Source organism: Neopelma chrysocephalum, unplaced genomic scaffold (genome assembly GCF_003984885.1).
Source record: "Neopelma chrysocephalum unplaced genomic scaffold, ASM398488v2 Primary Assembly neopelma1_59, whole genome shotgun sequence".
NCBI classification, from domain to species: Eukaryota; Metazoa; Chordata; class Aves; order Passeriformes; family Pipridae; genus Neopelma; species Neopelma chrysocephalum.
The window spans coordinates 6,926,222-6,945,403 of NW_020897714.1; the positions used below are offsets into that span (position 1 = coordinate 6,926,222).

Genomic DNA, 19,182 nt, shown 5'->3' on the forward strand with positions numbered 1-19,182 from the left:
AACACAAATTTTCAGGAATTTCAGTTTCTCTGCCTCCCCTTAGGGTTTTTGCATTGAGAGCTCTTGATTAGAAATGTTTGTCAATTCCCAGTTCACGCCAGTATTACTGGCACATCAGGCTAACAGGGATGTCATATTCCCCACCTCTCAGTAGCAAACCTAATGGCTATGTTTTGGTAATAGGAAAATACCTTTCTTACCTGATCTGTTACTGTATCGGTTTTAACTCTCACTGTGCAAGATATACACATTGCTACCACTTCTTTTCTAACATAGTCAAAAAAGAAACTGTCCCTTCTACTATCTTTTCCAATTCACTGTTCATTCTGTTTCAAGTAAAAGAGGAAAAAAGTCTTCAGTGCAGAAAATGAAGCTCCCAAACTGTTGAATAAATTGTGTATTTCTCTTCCTGCAACTTCTCAGTGCGATCACAGGTGGGGTATGGTAGATCCTTTTGATATTGTGCCACCGCTGTAATTGTGGCTTGGGTCGTCTTATTGTTGGAAGGAAAAATTGCCCCACGATTGTGCAGGGAATGTGCATTATGTAAAAGAAGGAATAGGGTAAGATTGGGGAAAAAAATGAAGCAAACTTTTTAGCCTGTCTTTATTAGCGTGGAGGGTTGATAATTTTTATTTTGTGTCCCACAGCTGGATTTAGGCCCTAGCTTAGCCATGCTGTTAAAGCTAAATTTTCAGCTACTTACTAACACCTACTGTAAAATCACCACAAGAGTCTGTAATTTTGTTCTTTCTCTTATTTCTTTAAGCACTTGAGTAGTCATATAACAACTTCTGAAGTGGCAGATAAATGCTGTGGAGGCTGAGAAAATTCTCAGCAAAAGTACCTCTAATTTCCTAGTGCAAGAGAACTGAAAATAGGTTTGACCATACTGATCAGATGTACATGTAGAGCTGGAAACAAACCTGTTTTGTTGCTGGCACTGGAGGGTGGCATGGACTATGAATTTCAGGCCAAGTGACCTGAGACTTGGGACATCTCCAGAATGATAAAGCCGTGTTTTTAAAGTAATAGTCTCATCCTGTGTTCCTGCCAATATTTAAAACCACCTACACTTTGTTTTCTGTGGCTCAGAGTTACAGCAGCATTTAAAAATGTCTCAGTTTGAGACAATTTGGAGGGGCAGTGACCTCAGACAGAAGTCTCCTCCCTCAGATTCAATACCCCTGGTTTCTCCAATACAGATAGAGAGAGACCAAATACACCTGGATGTAAGAGAAAAAATAATGTTACCAAGAAGAATTCTAATAACAATACTGGTAAAATTGGGTTAAACCAACTGATAAGGAGCAACTTCCAAAGCCCCACCCACTGGACCAAATCGAGATGGCAGCTGGCCTCCCCCACCTGGAAAAAACACATGTGGCCTCAGGGCAGAGACAAGATGGGCTGCCCTTCCATGTGGTTCACCTCCCCTATGCCTGGAAAACCTGGCAGGAATTGTTGGAGAGTCAGTGCTGGCAGGAAAGGGTGGATGGCTGGGATTAGATACCGGCAGATGCTTGCGTGGTGCTGGAGTAAGGCTACAGTGCTGGTACAGGCAGCTGGAGCAGGGCTGCAGATCCCCCAAGTGACTGAAAGGACCCACAGGACAGCCATTGGATCCAGCGACAAGACTGTTGTTGCAGTTTTGATGTTCATTGATTGAAGTGGTGGTTCTGTTGAAGGCAGTCATAGTCCAAATCCATTAAGGTGGCAGTGGAAACCCCAAACTCAGGAGTTATATATGCTCAGATTCAGGTGAGAACATCTCTGGTACCTCCCCTGGGGTGGGGAGCTTTATGGTAGATGATGTAATGCTTTGAGTCATTGGATACTTCTGGAGTATTTGACACCTTTTGAGGTGTTGCAGCTGCCTCTTACCTCGGTGCAGCTGAGTCCACTATGGCCCATTATGGTTCATCAACAAGAGATGAATACTTTCAGGCTGGGTATGAACGTTCCAGGGAGTTATCATAGCTGAGTCATCTGTGTAAGGAAAAAGAAACACTACCTCACCTCGTAGGGTTTGCCTCTTTCCTTACCTCTTTCAATACCCAGCTGGTAGCCTGAGATATCGGATGTGCATGCCTTCAGCACCTGGTCTGGGTGGCCACTCTGCATGTTGTTGGAAAGCACACTGCTGATTGAGCCATCAGCACCAGTAGTCCAGTCTCTTACAGCACGTGGGTGGTCACTGCAGGTAGTCAAATGTTTGAGTCATTAATCACTAGCAGTTTGGTCTCTTTAAAAAAGTCAAAACACCAAAAAGCCAAAAAGGCATATTTGGGGAAAAAAAGAAAAGAAAAGGTGGATATCAGAATTTTTGTGTGACCCTTGGCAAAATGTAGTTTCTGTAGATTTTTCCTTAAAGGGAAAGAGTGAAGAGCTGCTGGTCTTTTTTCAATCTTAGACTCTATTATATGACTTGATAGTTTTTATTCTTCTTCTGCGATAACAACTCTGGTAGTGTAAAAATGTTATGTGAAATGAAGTATCTTAAGAAAGAGAGGAAGGTGAGGAGGGAGGAATTTCTAACTGCCTAACCGTGGGGATAATTAGGAAGACGTAGGCATTACTGGAAAGCATTGATGACGATTTCCAGCCCAAGTAGTGGAAGATTGCACAAGGAATGGTGTGCTCCTTGACCTTATACTAACAAACAGGGAAGGCCTTGTTGGAGATGTGGAGGTTGAGGGCAGCCTTGCATCTGGAGTGACTGTGAGATTGTGGAATTCAGTAGTGGGCAAGGAGGAAGCAGGACAGCAAGTAAGATTGTAACATGGGCTTCAGGAGAGCTAACTTTAGCCTCTTCAGGGATCTTCTTGGAAGAATCCCATGGGCAGAGGTCCTACAGGGAAGAGGGGTCCAAGAGAGCTGAATGATACTCAAGAATCACTTTTTCCAGGCTTAAGAATGATGCATCCCAATGAGAAAGAAATCAGGCAAAGAGGGCAAGTGACCTGTGTGGATGAATAAAGTCATTACTCAAGTGTAAGCAGGAAATACATAAGAGATGGAAGCAGGGTCAGGCCACTTGGAATGAATATAGAGAGCTTGTCAGATTAAGTAAATATGAGACAAGGAAGTGTAACAAAGACAAAGGCTGTATTCTACACCTGAGACAGGGCAACCCCGGATGTACAGACTGGGGAACGAGAGGCTGGAGAACAGCCCTGTGGAAAGGGACCTGGGGGTCCTGGTTGATGGCAAGTTGAATAAGAGTTAGCAGTGCCCTGGCAGCCAGGAGGGCCAACCATGTTCTGGGGGGCATCAGGCAAAGCATCGCCAGCTGGTTGGTCCTGCTCTGCTCTGCACTGGTGTGGCCTCACCTTGAATATTGTGTTCAGTTTTGGGCACCACAATATAAGAAAGATATTAAGCTAATAGCATCCAGAAGAGGGCTACAAAGATGGTGAAGGGTCTGGAAGGGGAGCCGTATGAGGAGCAGCTGAGGTCATTTGGTCTGTTCAGCCTGCAGAAGAGGAGACTGAAGGGAGACCTCATTGCAGTTACAAATTCCTCATGAGAGGAAGAGAAGGGGCAGGCACTGGTCTCTTCTCTCTCGTGACCAGTGATAGGACCCAAGGGATTGTCATGAAGCTGTATCAAGGATGGATTAGGTTGGATATTAGGAGAAGGTTCTTCACCCAGAGGATGACTGGGCACTGGAACAGGCTCCCTGTGTAAGTGGTCACAGCACCAAGCCTGACAGAGTTCAACAGGTGTTTGGACAATGCTCTCGGGCATATGGTGTGATTCTTGGGGCTCTCTTGTGCAGGGCAAGGAGTTGGACTTTTATGATCCCTTTGGGTCCCTTCCATCTCAGGATATTCCATGATTCTCTGAATTCTAAATCTTCATTGCTTGTCTAGGAATTTTATTTTATTTTTTTTATTTTGATGTGCTAAGCATCAAAAAGCTTAGAACCAATAAATAATTAATGAAACTAAGGACAACCTTAACTGATGATATTTGTGTTCTCTTAACAGAATCTGGTTCTGCAATCACTGCTTCCTGTATTGGTTTGGGAAACTCTATAACACCTCCACCTGGACAGGCAGGAAAACCTGTGCCAGGATATAATGGTAATACTATGCTAAAAATGTTACTAGAAAAGGACATTGCTTGTATTCCTCAGTAAGTGCTCCTTAATTGTAGCGAAAGCAAATTACAGTCTTACTAACACATTTTCCTCCTTCCTGAAACAGGAAATTCTGCTTTTTTGTATTGTGCAATGTGATTGTGAATAAGAAATTCAGAGTTATGTTTGAGAAAACTGATCAGCTACTCCTGCCTTTATGATATGAAAGGGGTAGCACATACTGTGACACAATACTCGTTTACACTTCTTCACAATGCTTCTGCACTTTAACACAATTTGAGAGAGTTGTTAACCACATTATCTTTCAGTATTTGTGGAGCATTTTTATTTCCAGCTGGGAGAAATGGTAGGTTTTGGACCAACACGAGAAAGATGAGCACTCATTGTCTGGAAGGTATTTGCATGCAGAGGGTGCAAAAATATTTTAATACCTGGGAACCCTGATTTTAACACAGTTTCAAGAATTACTTGAAGTCTGAAAAATAATTACATTAAAGATCAGATGATCTTCAGGAAAAGTTCTCACATAATTGGGCAGAAAGCAGAAAACAGCAGCTAAGCTGTTTTTTTCTTCTAATACATATAATTGATAGTGAGCGTTAAAGAAAATAGAACATTTTCAGCAGCTCTTGGTTTTGGCATTTACAGTTATGGCATGAGGACAAGCAGTACCTTAAAAACAACTTTAAAACAATGGCAATGAGTTAGTCCAGAGTTGTAACAAATAGGAAAGAGTGGAAGAATGTAGTTGCATCATGCATGCTATCAGATGATAGTCAGGATGAGGAAGAAGTATGAGTAGCAGGAATATAAAAATTTCTGATGCATATTTTGGAGCATTGGGACTAGTGTAATTAAAGAATTTCTTGAAGTAGAATGAAGGCAACGTCTTTAGCATACCTTATAAGGGAAACAAAAAATGAGCACTAAAATTGACTAAAGATTTATGGTATAACTTTACCTCTTTCAGTCTTTGACCAATTATGTCCTGTAATGCAGCCATTTGTAAAATACCGATTTTTGAAATTACTCTATACTGGCCATTGCGTTTTTCTGCTGTTACTGTATTAATTAGAGGAGATATTTAAACCATTTAGATGATAGATTCTGTATTCTTAGATTATACATGCAGCTCTTAATGGTTGATAAGTCATGTTGTATTTATGCTGCAATATAAATACAAAGTTACAAGATCTATTTTTTTTTTAACACAGACATTCTTTCCTATTACATATTGCTAAAAGTAAACTGATTCTTTGCTGATTTTTAGGAACACAGAGAATAAGAGTTATGATATCAAAGTGCAGTGGCACAAATTACATTCATAAGTGATTCAGGATACCATGTTAATTTCTAGGTCTGTTGCCTTAAATCAGAGGTTTTGTTGTGATTTTCCTTTAATCTACTTGAATCCTCTCCAGACAATTTCATTGCATTTTCAGACTGAAGCAAGTTCCACATTTTGAAGAAATAAGTCAGTTCTTCAGTAATTCAGGAGTGAAGAGTATAGTATCTCCAGATTTGTCTACATTGAAATAAGCAGCTTGCAAGGAGGAGACTAAAGACTGAGATTAGTACCTTGATGAATCAGTTACAAAAAAAAGAGTATATTTTACTCTAATATCATAAAAATAGGAGAGAAAACATTGAAAACTACATATGAGTGGATCTTTTCATTATGTGTTCTGAGCCTAAATTCTCCAAATCTAACATGAACAAATCTACCATGTTCTTAGACCATCTAACAATAAATAAATACAAAATGTGTTTGCAGATTATGAATGGGTTTTGCTTATGCTGTTCTTGATGATTTTCCTAAGTGTCTTCTATGTGTCCAGTCATCCTTAGTCATCCTTTTGATTTCCTGTCCCATTTACATCAAGTCACTGATTTGTAAAACTGGCCTTGTGTACTTGCTTGTGTCTATGTGCTGAGCCATTGCTTTCAGCAGGCTCTCTTCAGTTGCTTAAAAATGACCATCTTCTTAGAAGGAATAGCTTAAGCCAGAAACAGTAAATGACCGATGTTGGCATTGTTTGGACACATAGGATATGATATTACTCATACAAGCCTTAGCAGAGTTTTAGTCAGAAGTCTGTAATTTTCTTTCCCCATTTCCTCTGTGACCTTTTAATATAGAGTATAAGATTGTTTGTAGTAATTTAGATTCAGATGAACATTGCTTTCTTTGCTTGGGGAGGCTTCAAAAGGCATGTTTTTAAATCCTTATGAGCCCAATCTGTCAGAATCTTCCCTCCTGTTCTTCTATGGTTTAGTTGTTTCACTTTATTTAACTTCATTTATCAGAGGTCAAGTTGGTATTTGTCATTCCTTTCTTATACCCACACCTTTAGATGGAATGGGTGGTTGAAGTAGCTTCTTTTCCCAGATGACTGCACAGAAGAGGCTATTTCAGGTGTTTTTCCTCAGAAATTTTAGTATAAGGATATGATGCTTTCACTGAAGGTGGTGGGCCAGTGTCATCCAGGGAAAAGGCTTCACTTGGTAGGTCTGGATTCTGTGCTTTACTTGAGCATTACCCTGCTCTGCAGATTTGGGTACTTCACAAGGTACTTTATCTCTTTGTGCTAGACTACAGTAAACTTTGTTAGCTGGGGGGCATCTTTCTGAGACTCCTGAGAGCCTTTGAAAAGCAGGTGTACTTATTTACTGCCAATAGTATTTCTCACATTAACTGGGTTAACCTTCAGTAATCTGAGTTGTTATTTCTTGCTCATGTTACCCAGGTAGTTGTAGTTTTTCTTTATATTTGTTGTTATCTTAATGGTCTTTTGCTATTTGGAAGTTTAGATTTTCCAGTATGAAGGTTGCTTTTAAATTTCAGTTCTCTGTTTTTCCCTTTTGAGACTTTGTTTCCCTATTTCTGCTGCTAAAGCGTGAGTATTTGTGCTTTTTGTGCTTAGGGCTGAATGTTAATAAGGCCATAAGATTATCCAATTTGGCACTCCCAAATTACTTCATTCCTTTTGTTGTTTGGTGTATTACCTCTCTGAAGTGTTACATAAGTTGATATCCCTAAAGAAAGACACTTTCCTCCACCTAAAACGACACTACTAAATTTGAGTTTTCTTTCTATATTACTTTTTTTACAGTGATGATTCTGGATGAAAATAAGGAACCAGTGAAGGCCAAGACTTTGGGAAATATTGTGGTAAAGTAAGAAAAATAAGTATCTTACAGTTAAGAGAAACTTCTTACCTGGCTTGATTATCTTTTGACTAAAGTTTACATATATATAAAGCACAAGGATTGAAGTAATGAGGATTGAAAAGCGTGTTTGTCTCTGATACGAATATGAGACTGTCCTGTGAAATTGAAGAGTTGCAGATGAAATTGTGTGAGCGAATGAGGGTGGGTTGCTGGCTTTTTTTCTTAGACTACAGCAGAGTTTACCATTTTCATAATTACCAGCCTGTTGACATAGGATGAAGCCTTCCTGCTGTGATGTACGAGCAAGATACTGAATCACTCCCTTCACTCTTTTATCTTTCACTTTAGTGAAATAGTACAGCAGTGCAGATTGACATGCTTTGGCTTACAGTTGTGATGCTGCCTCTTTTTTCACTATTTCCTAATCCCAATTGATGCACATTCTTAGAGGGAGAACATGTATTTTCTGTTCTCTGTAAAAAAAAAAGAGATGTCTCTCTGTGCTTTGCATGAAACAGTGTTAATTTGTAATGGTACTTGGACAAAATACATTCAGGACAGGACTACAGCAAAAAAAAGAAAGAAGAAAAACACACTGTGCATCATGTAGGTGATTTTTAGTACCATTTACCAGACTCGTGTCAGATGACTTCCATAAGCTTTAATATTCTTTTTGAAAATACACCTTTCTTGGCACTTCTCTTAGATAAAAAGGTCTCTGTTTAGATAGCGCTGTGAACATAAGTTACATTTATGTTGCCTTCTGCCTTTTCAACTGTTGCCAGAACCTTTCCTTATTCCTGTAACACTGGATAGGCTGCTGCTCCCCACAGCCCATGACAGCTCTGTATTCTGGATGTTTCACAGCTTTTAGGCAAATGGCATTTTCCTCAGACAGGTACCTGCTTTGTGATGAGTGTGGTAGCTGTAACCCCCTCTGTTTTCAGTCGCAGAAAATACTTCAGCTCTGAACACTTCCTAACTGCCAGCAAATACAAGTACAAAAGGAAATGCATTCATTTGTTTCTTCTGTGGTAACTTTCTGGAGAGTTGTGATAGTTCAGTCTCTTCACTCCTTGTTTAGATTAATGAAAGGAAATATAAAGATTAGCATTAACCTTCAGTGAACTGAAAATTTGTCAAAAGCTGAAGCATTGGGACAGATGTACCGATTGTGATGAATTGTTAGCGAAGCTAGCTGAGGATTGAGGCAACAGGCACATGAGCTGGGGATGAGAGACATAAGAGCTGCAGGCACTGGACTGTGCTGCAGATGTGCAGCACTAACAGTGTGGGTAGGCTGGAGGTGGAGGTGGAGTTGCTGAGGTGTGGAGGTTTTTTGCTCAGCTGCTCTACTAATCTAGTGTAACTAGACCACTGTGGAGGCTGAAGTAGTATCACATGAAGTTATTGCACTGTGTATTTTCAGGATGAAGTCTATACCCTGCCTTAATCTCAGCATCTTTGGCTAAGTCACCAAGGATACACAGGCATGGCTTTTTTAAGGGCACACATGATCTTCTCTGAATCAGCAGACTCAGACGTAGTTTTCTTGTGACACATGTAAGATTGTGCATTCGTTACTTTGTCAAGTATGTGCATGCATTCTGTTATGGAGCAAAAATAATTGAAATTGTTCCAACCTTTTATAGACTGTAGTTTGAAGTATCTATAACTCAGGTCAGAGTGGAAAGTTATCTTTCAAAGCTCTCACCTCTGTAGTGCCTGAAGGTGTAATAAAACATAGGCTTGTAATCAATGGAGAGAGAGAAAGGTATTTTGTAAGAAAAGTGATCCTAGCTGTCTTAGGTTTTCAGCTAGGATGGAATAAGTTGTCTTCCTGGTGTGCTGATGCCTCTCCAGTGACTGCAAGTGTGGCGCAGTTCGCTTAGGATAGGTACTTAGTCTTGTCTACCAAAAGAGAAGTGGAATAAACTCCATCTTTACCAATTCTGCCAAACAATTTTAATTGTATATACTGATAGTTAATGTTGGAAGATGTGTGCATCTGACGTTTCTGAGTCCTTACTATCTTTAACTGCCTGTTAGGAGTGATATTGCTATATTAGAAGATCTGTTTGGAGTTACTGTCAAACTCCTAAAACCAGACTTTACCTTCCCTATTATGGCCCCACATTTAGGCATTTATCTAAATGTGTCATGGTTACAAGCCAGGGAAGGGAGTCATAATGATAAATATTTCTACCATTACATCATCTGAAGGGGGCCATCCCATAGCACGATGTGAGGAGTTTGGTGGGGGGTGTTTATCCGTGAGTAAAAAGTTGTTCCGGGGTCTCAGCCGCTGCCGGAAGCTGTCCTTGCCTCACAGGGACAGCAGCCAAGCCAGGAGCTGCTGACGCCCCTGAGTCACCGCTGCCCTGGACTGCTGCCACTCACGCACCGTCGCGACCCACCAGGACCACAGCTTCCAGACTGCTGCCACAGAGCACCACTGCCGCTTGCTCACTGCTCGCCCGCCACCAGGCTGCCACTGGCGCTGCTGCCCGCCTGCCGCTCACCTGCTGCTGGAGTGCTGCCACCATCCGCTTGCCTGCCACTCGTTCACTGTGTGGAACCACTGCCCATGCCAGAACCCGTGCCAGTGCCAGGACCACTGAATCGGAGGGAGCAAAAGTGAAACGAATCCCTATCACCCGCAGCCCAACCAAGTCATGCGGGACAACACGTAGCATGGAACACAGAGGTTCTAAACTGGTCCCGCCACTGCAGTCAAGACCTGAACCTAATTGGGTGGCATGGAGTGGCCAGTTTGGTAGTGTGGCTCCTTGTGAGCAGTGCAGTTTTCCTGGGTTTTTGCTTTTACCCCTGTTGTTTTCCTTTTGTTTGGTTGGGCAGACAGGGGTGGTTGGCAGGGAGGACCCTCTGCCATTCTTTTTCCCCTCTTTTCCTGGGGGACCATGTGACGCGGTGAGTTCCCTTTTTTGTGGGTAAGCTGTTTCCCTTGTATCTTTGTGGTGCTGCTATTTTTTCTTGTTAGTAAACCGTTATTTTTTCACTTATGACTTCCTTTCATTTTTTTGTCTCTCTGTATTGGGGAAGTTGAATAAAAAGGGGAGGGAACTCATTTTATTTGAGTTCCCATTCCCTTAGCTGTCTTTAAACCAAGTAAAAATTGAGCTTTCCCAACATGGGGCTTGAGAAAGAGAAGTGAAAAAATAACAGTTTTGAACAACTCATTTGTGTATTGGGTATAGAACACCTGGCCATCATGAAGATCAATCTACTCATGTCGGTGTGGCACCTAACCCTGTATGTATGTTCACATATGTGGAACTGTTTGCCCAACACAGTGCTCTTTTTCAAAACAGGGAAAAGAACCAAGATACCTGTGTTGATATACTGTTGTGTGACATTGGTTTATAATGTAGTAACCTCAAAGACCATGAGTTTCATTTGGAATGTGTATGCGGGGTTGTGCCCTGGATTGCTTCTCTGAGGGTTTATTGATAATGGCACCCAACCCATGGGGGAGAGGGAGGGGGTGATTTTTCCCAGCCTTTCACTCCTTTCTCATTCAGGTCTGCTACAACAGATTTTGAAAAAATTTGAATTCCCTCTGGATGCTAGGGATAGCATAATTTTGTTGCTATGTCTTTCAAGTTTCCTCAGTGTGGTCTACCTCATGTTTGAAGACAGGACCACGATCTTTAGGGAAGTTTTCCAGAGGCCTGCCCCAGGGGTGGATAACCTTGAGTGGCATGGCATGTGGGAGGACATGGGCCAGTTTTTGGAGAACTTCTCCAATGGTCTGGAAGTTCATCCCTGAAGAACTTTGTATGTATGGCCAGTCTTCGCGAACGAAGATTTGGGAAAGGTCTTTACCCTTCGAGCCTGCGCAATGGATTTTTTTTTTTAGGTGAGACACAGCATGCGCTGAACTGAGCCCACCCTTTAATCCTAAGGTTCATCTGCCGGGGCTGAGCGAGCTTGGACAATGGCAGCGAGGTCCTCAGGACGTAGGTTTGTTTAGAGTGACCTTCTCTTAGATGGATGGCCTTACAGGGCTGACGAGCTCCATCTGCCCGGGGGAGACCCTGTTAAAGCGATAAGATTTGTGAAGGAAAAATGCTGTGGCAGCTCCAGAGAAAGGCAGCTTACTGTGACATGCTGGGCCCTGGCCACTGCCTACTAAACACTGCTCGGTATGGTACAGCACCTTCAGGAGGAAAGGAAAGGAAACAAAATAACAGGCGTGATGGCCACTCAGGTCATAGTTAAACCAGAAAGCCCTCCTCCAAAGAAACCTTTTCTTTCTTCAGCAGTCTTCTACATGTACAGACCCCTTAAAAATAGTGGGAATGATTCTTGTTACTAGCAGTGTTTGTTTGTCACCCCAGGGACATGTCCCCATGCAGCTAGAAGAAAATGAGTGAGTCAGGATAGTTCTTACTATTACTCTGTCATACTCTCAGCAGCAAAATATGGCATATTATTTGAGAAAAAAAAACAGGTGTTTGCTTTATCTGCAGCATATTACAAGTTGAGAAATATCCTTCAGTATTTCTTGGAAAGGAGAATGGCTGTACACTGCTTACAGTGCCAACTGCACAGAAGTGGTGTACTCCTTCTCAGTTATTTTTATCCCAGCTTAACTCCCAGTAAAGACTGGGGCTGCTTGAGGCCTGCAGTGTTCATAAGTACAGTATTTAAAATATCTATTCTTACAGCAAAGCTTTAAATTTTAATTTTATCCTGCAGGAGTCAGATACTTTAGAAAGGTAATTCTTACATCTAATGACTCCATCTTTCTGCCCTGAGTATTTTTTTTTCTCTACTCATCTCCTGACTGATACCTGGGTTTCTTTTCATATAACCATCATCTCTGCCCTTTGGAAAGATTTTTCTCTGACGAGAACTCTCATATAGGCTAATTTATCTGGATGATGCAATGATATTTTTGATTTCTGAAGTCTTTCAGAATAAAGTAATCGAAAGCAGCATCACAACATTGATGATGGAAAGACAAGGGAAAATGAAGATGACTGCAGCTCATGAGGATGGACTTGTATGAATTGTTTTTAAATTTATGTATGTACCTTTTTGGGCTAGAATTTTTGGACATGAAAGATTCTGAGAATTTATTCTGAAGTGAAAATGATAGTAGGAATGACCTCCATTTCCGTTAGCAAGACCAGTCTGGTTTAGTGACACATTTCTGCTTGCAGTTTTCTGGCCTGCCTGTAATTAGTACACACTTGAAAATGTGTATGTGTGTGCATGTAATTATGATTAGCCATGAGAATTTTCCAAGTTGTCTGTTCTTATAAGGAACATTAACAAAGAGAAATCCCATTTAAATTCCAGTGCAGTGGGAAACTCAGTTTTGCTCTTGTACATTATAAAGATCACAAACCCATTATTTTTTGAAGCAGTTGTCAGCAGTGTCTCATTAGCTAGCATTATTCTTTATATTCATCCACAACTATAGGACTACATTTACCTTGTGTTCATTCTGTCCATAGAGTAGTTACTGTCAGTAAATTTCCTGCTAGACCCTAGTTACACTTCCTCTCATGTTCATATAGTTAATTTTGTGCCATAATAATGGAGGTTTGCAGGATAAGTATTTGCAAGTTTGCTTTACTGATCTCCACTGCACAGAATCATGTAAATATGTTCCATATTTAGCAGGAGGTGAGACAATATAGTTACATCATGCAGTGATTCTGAAATGCTTTGGTTGCATTGGTTAGATTGCATTTAAGAATAGTGACTGTGTGAGAGGCTCTGTATTAATGTTATGGATTTCTTTTTGTGAATTTGGGATTACTGGAGGAAGAGGAAGAAAAATAAAATGTTCTGTCAAGAGTTAGAATTATTCAAATGATTACTCCATTACATAGAGTAAAATCATGCATAACTTTATGTACAGTACTGTAAAAATGTAAAGTATTTAAAAATAATATTCATGATACATTTTAATAGTCAATATTTGTAATGATAAATTTACAGCTTCTTATGATTATAGATCTTAAGTTAGCCAAACAGAAACATGATAGTACTTTTGAAGCAAATACCTTAGAGTGAATATCCTTTAGTGGAAGAGATGTTGTTCAGAAGTAAGCAACCCATTTACAGTTTCCCTATTTGTGGTATGGTATTCAATCTTTATATGGTATTTAGCGAGCAAATAAATGTTCAATAAAAAGCTTACTCATTCAATATTTCTTACAATGCATTAACAAAAAAAAATCAGTATTGATGGGGAAGTCTGAAGCACCCTGAGGCCAGGAATATAATTCTTAAAATGCACAACAACGCTAACCAAGAGAGCTTAAATGAAAGAAAAGGGAAAGAAAAAGATGTGATCTCTTGCAACACACTGTAGTACCTTGGTATCCCATTTAAAAAAAATAAAGAAAAATCTTGTAAGACTTGATGGGTCAATATTTGGGCATTCTAACTTGGGATATGCCTATGAGAAAGGTCACAGCTCTTGTTTGTATTCTCCTACTGCCCAGGAAGAAAAGGAGACCAGGAGGCAATGGCAATATGTTCTTGTAAATAAAGGCTATACAGCTATGCCAAGTGAAAATTTGCTAGATTTATAAGATGAAGAACCCTAGAAAGCAGTACCTTTCAAAGGACTTTTTTATGTTACAGTGGATGAACCTCTGAATACACAAGATCTTTGAATGAAAGGTAGCTGCTACTGTAACTAAGCAGGTAATATGTTTCCTTGTTATTCAATAGGGAAGCTGAAAAGGAGGCAACATTACTGTCAGTGGATATGATGTTAATAAATCTGTTTATGCATTGTGTTCGATTCTTATGTCTGTATTTCAAAAGGCTATTGAGAAAGTGACTGGATTTTAGGGAAAATATGAATTATAGTGCTGGAATGCTTGTGGTATGAAAACGTGTGGTATGTGGTTCATCCAAGATCAGTAAAATAGTAACTTTGTCAAGGCCAGGAAATACCCAGAGGACAGAAACATCTCTGAGAGATGGCTGTTTAATCTAGCATAAAGAGATCAGAAGCTGAAGCTAGATGTATTCAGATGAGAAATAAAATACCATTTTAACAGTGAAGGTATTAAACCATTGGAACAAATTCTTGAGAGTGTGGTGGTTTACTTTGACATTTTCTAGGTCAAGCCTAGATATCTATTTTAAAAATTGTGGGGTTCAGGCAGGATTTAGTAGATGGCATCTTTTAGCCTGTGTTGTATGGGAGGTCAGTTCAGATAAAGAATCTGCAAAAGAAAAAGATTTATCTCCCTGACAGTCTTCTACATGTTTATCAGCTTTGTCTTTTTCCTTTACAAGTAAAACAATAAGTAGGACTTCCAATGTGAGAGCAATTTTTCCAAAGATGGGTTTTCCAGCGGATCTCTGGCTGAGTACATACCATTTGAACTTTCTTTATTTTGAGCTTTTTCCAACCACTTCCACTAGTTTTTGATGGCTTTCTCTCTTCCCCACTAAACTGTATTTTTTCTGTTTTTTCTGCAAAATCCACACTGAGACCAACTACTTTTGTGACCCCTTTCAGCTAACTAAAGTAGTATTTCATGCAGATGGAACATTTGAGATCCTCTACTCTTCTGCACCCTTTTTCATGTGCTGTTATTCCTGGTGTCTGAAAAACCTTCCAGATGTCTTTCAAACTTGCAATCAAAAATTTATATAAAAGTGATATTTATGCACAGCACTACATAAAAGCTGAGTAATAATTATACCTGCCAATTAGGATGATTTAGTTGCATTCACAAGCCCAGACTCATTTAACAGTGACTTACACTTGCTTTGACTGGCTATAATGAACAGCCTGTGTTATTGTCTACCATAAAATAAAAGGATGTCTTTTCTGAATTTCAGCAAGGTAGCCTTTCCAATAGTTTTTTGACTTTCATTTGTGCTTCCAGAAATCTGATTTTCTGTGTAAACTATTTTTTGAATGCTCTGTCTATAATTGCTTGGTTCCATTAACAAAGAATCTTATACCATTTCGATGAGTGGCATTTTGAAAGGGTGTGATACATGGGAGTCAGATTTTCTTGGGCTAAGCTGAAGGGTGGACTGTTCTGTGAAAGGTCAGCCACTGTTGTATGAAAACTAAATGAATTTTGAAACAATGCTTGAAAAACAAATAATGATTATCATTTAAAATTGTCTAACAGAAAACAGTTTCTGTTAAAGTACTTCAGAGGATTTTTTGTGACACTGTTGAGCTTATCTATCTGTCTTACTTTCTCCAATTTATAATGAAATTACTTCCTTATCTTTGTAAAGTGTAACCAAAGTGAATCTTTGTTAAATGAACCCCTATATTTTACATCATTAATTTACAGAGTTTACCTGGTTTTCCTAATGCTGTTCTAAATGTATTCAACCTTGAAATGAGAAATGGGCCTGGATCTATATTCTTGTAGTTCTACAATTTTAATCTTGATTTCACTGAAGTAAATGGAGAGTGGCATAATTGTACTGCTGTAATTGTACTGGTGAAAAACTGGCATAAGTGAGATCAAAATTCAGACCTATGCATCCTCCTTGAGGTTTGAAATCCAAAGGTAAACTTTTTCATTCACATGTTTTTATTTATCTCAGTGTAGAATTTGGGCTTGAAGCTCTACTTGGATTTGAAACTGTGCCTCTTCTTTGCTAGTTAAATGGGATGAGTTGACTCTAGTTAACCTGATCCAGTATGGCTGCTAAACACATTCACGTTTTAGAAAAAACTAGCAAGCTTGTCTTGAATTTATATTTGTTGAAGCTTGTGACTGTCTTCTGCAGAAGGAAGAAGCAATTATAAGACAGAAGACGCTACCAGAGTTAGGACCATATGGAAAATCAAAGCAAGACTACTGTAAGGGAGGGCTCATCTTCAAACTGATAGCAGATGCAAAGGCTCAACACTGGCTGCTTTGTGGCTTGGCATGCAGGGTGAGAGAGAGTTAACAGATAGCTAGAGAAATACAGTGAATATGTCCCAAAGGAAAACCTTGCAAAGCATCTTCTTTGTATATTGTGGGAATCATAATGAAGGAATATATTTCCTTCTGTCTTAGTCTTCTGTGGTCCTCTCTCTTGTGAAAGGAAAGAAGGACCATCTGTGGGGCAATCATCCTTACTTATGCATACCTGGAATTTTTTGGTTAATATACCCTCTTAGTAAAAATAACCCCAAAAGGTCTTGAGTATCAACTTAGTGTTTGGTCAAAGAGGCAACAGTTTTTAAATATTGAATTCTTGTAGATGTGTGTTTTATTTCCTAGGAAGAACAGACACAAACTGTTGCTGGAGTGGGTCCGGAGAAGGGCAGCGAGGCTGGTGAAGGGTCTGGAGCGCAAGTCCTATGAGGAGCAGCTGAGGGAGCTGGGGTTGTTTAGCCTAGAGAAAACGAGGCTCAAGGGAGATCTTATTACAGAGACCTTATTGGTCTCTACAACTACCTGAAAGGAGACTGTAGCCTTGTGGTGGTTGGCCTCTTCTCCCAGGCAGCCAGCAATAGGAAAAGAGGACACAGTCCTTAACTGCACCAGAGGAGGTTTAGGTGGGACATTAGAGAGAAGTTCTTCACTGAAAGAGTGAATAGACATTGGAATGGACTGCGCAGGGATATGGTGGAGTCACTGTCCCTGGAAGTGTTTAATGAAACACTGGATGTGGCGCTTAGTGCCATGATTGAGTTCACGTGGTGGTGTTAGGTCATAGGTTTGACTCAGTGATCTCAGAGGTCTTTTCCAACCTAATTGAGACTGTGATTGTGTGAAACCAGACATCCCAAAATGTTTCTTTTTTTGTATGGAGAGGTTGAGAAAGGGAAGGGATGTTTGCTTTTGGTTGCTGTTATTTTCTAACTGTCTCATTTTATCTCTTCTGGCTCCCTGCATGTAATTGTGATCCAGTTCTGCTCCCTTTGGAATTTATGGCAGGCTTCTCCTTGACAGCAGTGGGTTGGAGGTATTTTTGGCTCTGGAAATTTTAGTTCTAATGTCCTGACAAAATTCCAATACATGTAATTATGTTCTGGCAAACTGAATTCTGCCTTTATTAGTTTTAATAATTATTTGTGTTTTCACAGAAACTAGAAATTCTAGTCAGTCATGATGCAAAGAGCTTTACTCTCATGAAAGAATTGTATGTGCCCATTGCTCCGGAACTATTTTGCCTGGAAGATGGACACATGGAAGATGGCATTCATTTTTTGCTTAGAGGATGAATGGGGTCTTAATTGCAAGTAAGCTTTCACAGAAAGCTATGGAAGCACATTTTCAGATATGCTGTATTGTGCCATGATATGTACTGTAGAGATACCTGGGGTAGCCACTAGTTTAGCAATCTGTTTTCCACAGACTCAGGAAATATGTTCTGTGGATGTACTTATCAATGCAATTTTCCTAAAAGAACCCCAACAAACCAAAGAAAAAAACCACAGTCAAACATAAGACACCCCCTGCCCTCCTCTACCCAATCCCCAACCCCCCCAAGAAAATAAAAATCTGAAAAAACAGAACAAAACGAAATGGTGGGAGCAAGCATTATATTTTTGGTGATATGTTACACACTTCAGTGATTAGATTTCTGAATAATTACAGAAAGGAAAATGCTTTTCTGATTTCAGCAGTAAAATTGTGTTTTTCCTATTGAATGACTAACTGCAAAGTACTGAATAGAGCTGTGGGGAAATTAAGGACTTTATCAATATGAGTTGTCCTTTCTCTCCCATCACAAGGATGTTTCAGACTGCTAAATGAATTTAAAGTGCAAAATTTGCAATGACTGTTATGAATTGCTGTGCTATTAGCAACCAGGCAACAACCATAGTAACTGCCATTCTCTAGTGGTTTTTCTTGAATCTAAGCAAGAGATTTTTTTCTTTTAAACTCATAAACACCAGGATCAATATATTGTTTTTCTAATCTTTTTTTTTTTCAAAGCAAACACTCTATAGGTCATGTTTGTATATCACAGAGATGCTTACTAAGATTGAAAAGCTTAAAATAAGGCAGTGAATTCCTTCCAGATGGACAGAAGCCAACTCGTCCTTCTGAACCGTGCATGACTACCTGGGAAGTGTCTTGTCATTTCTGGCCATGCTTTCTTAAACATACTTTCAAGGAATGTGATTTATGGGACATGTTGATCCAGAGCCCTCAGAGAAAGTAGTGTTCATAGCAGTATATTCTGTTATGCTAACTGAGCTGAATTAAGCTGAAAAAACTAGGATTGTAAAAAATCAGATATTGGAATAATTACTGGATGACACGACCTTTTCAATGTAGTTTGTACCTTTTATATCATATTTATATTTATATTTATGCCATACTTAGGATTAGTGTGTATATAGATAGGTAGATAACTATTCTTTTTGTAAATATAATGTTAGAAATGTCCATGTCACAGAGCTGGTGGCACCTGTTCTTGTGTCCTGAACATCACTGGAGACTTGTAATGATACCAGTGTTGCTATGCTACAGAAGTGTTTCACTGCTAGAGATGTTGCCTTCAGTGTCACAGGGACACTATCAATAGGAAAAAAATGCCTCTAGATAAATAGTTGCTAGTTAGGAATGCAGGCATATGCTAGTAAAACCTGTATGGGGTGTTTATGATTTTATCTAAATAAATATGTTTGCTTGCATGATCATTCTCTCTCTGTCATTAGGGGGAAACTTGATAAAACTTGTGTTGATATGCCTGAATATATATCTCTTAGGCAGTTGAAGAAATCTGTGTTTAATCTTGTCAGAGATTTGAAGGAAGAAACAACCACTTCTTTGTTAGCTGAAGCTTCTGCAGCTTCTCTTCTTCTGACAGATATGTATGTGAAATGTCCCATATTTTCTCATGCCCATATTGTTGACTGACGAAGGGGTGTATAGTGTGCATTCAAAACTCAGCAAATAAAGCAGTCCAGAATTTTGCAACTTTGC

The 19,182-nt window shown here is 39.7% G+C and overlaps 1 protein-coding gene across 1 annotated transcript in view; it reads left to right on the top strand.

Moving 5' to 3' along the window:
* The window catches only part of ACSS3 (acyl-CoA synthetase short chain family member 3), a 97,478-nt gene that overhangs the window by 69,544 nt on the left and 8,752 nt on the right, over positions 1-19,182 (top strand). Inside the window, exons 10-11 of the mRNA XM_027679806.1 lie at positions 3,993-4,088; positions 7,219-7,282. Coding sequence (XP_027535607.1) covers positions 3,993-4,088; positions 7,219-7,282 — 160 coding nt within the window. The remainder of the gene's footprint in view (positions 1-3,992; positions 4,089-7,218; positions 7,283-19,182) is intronic.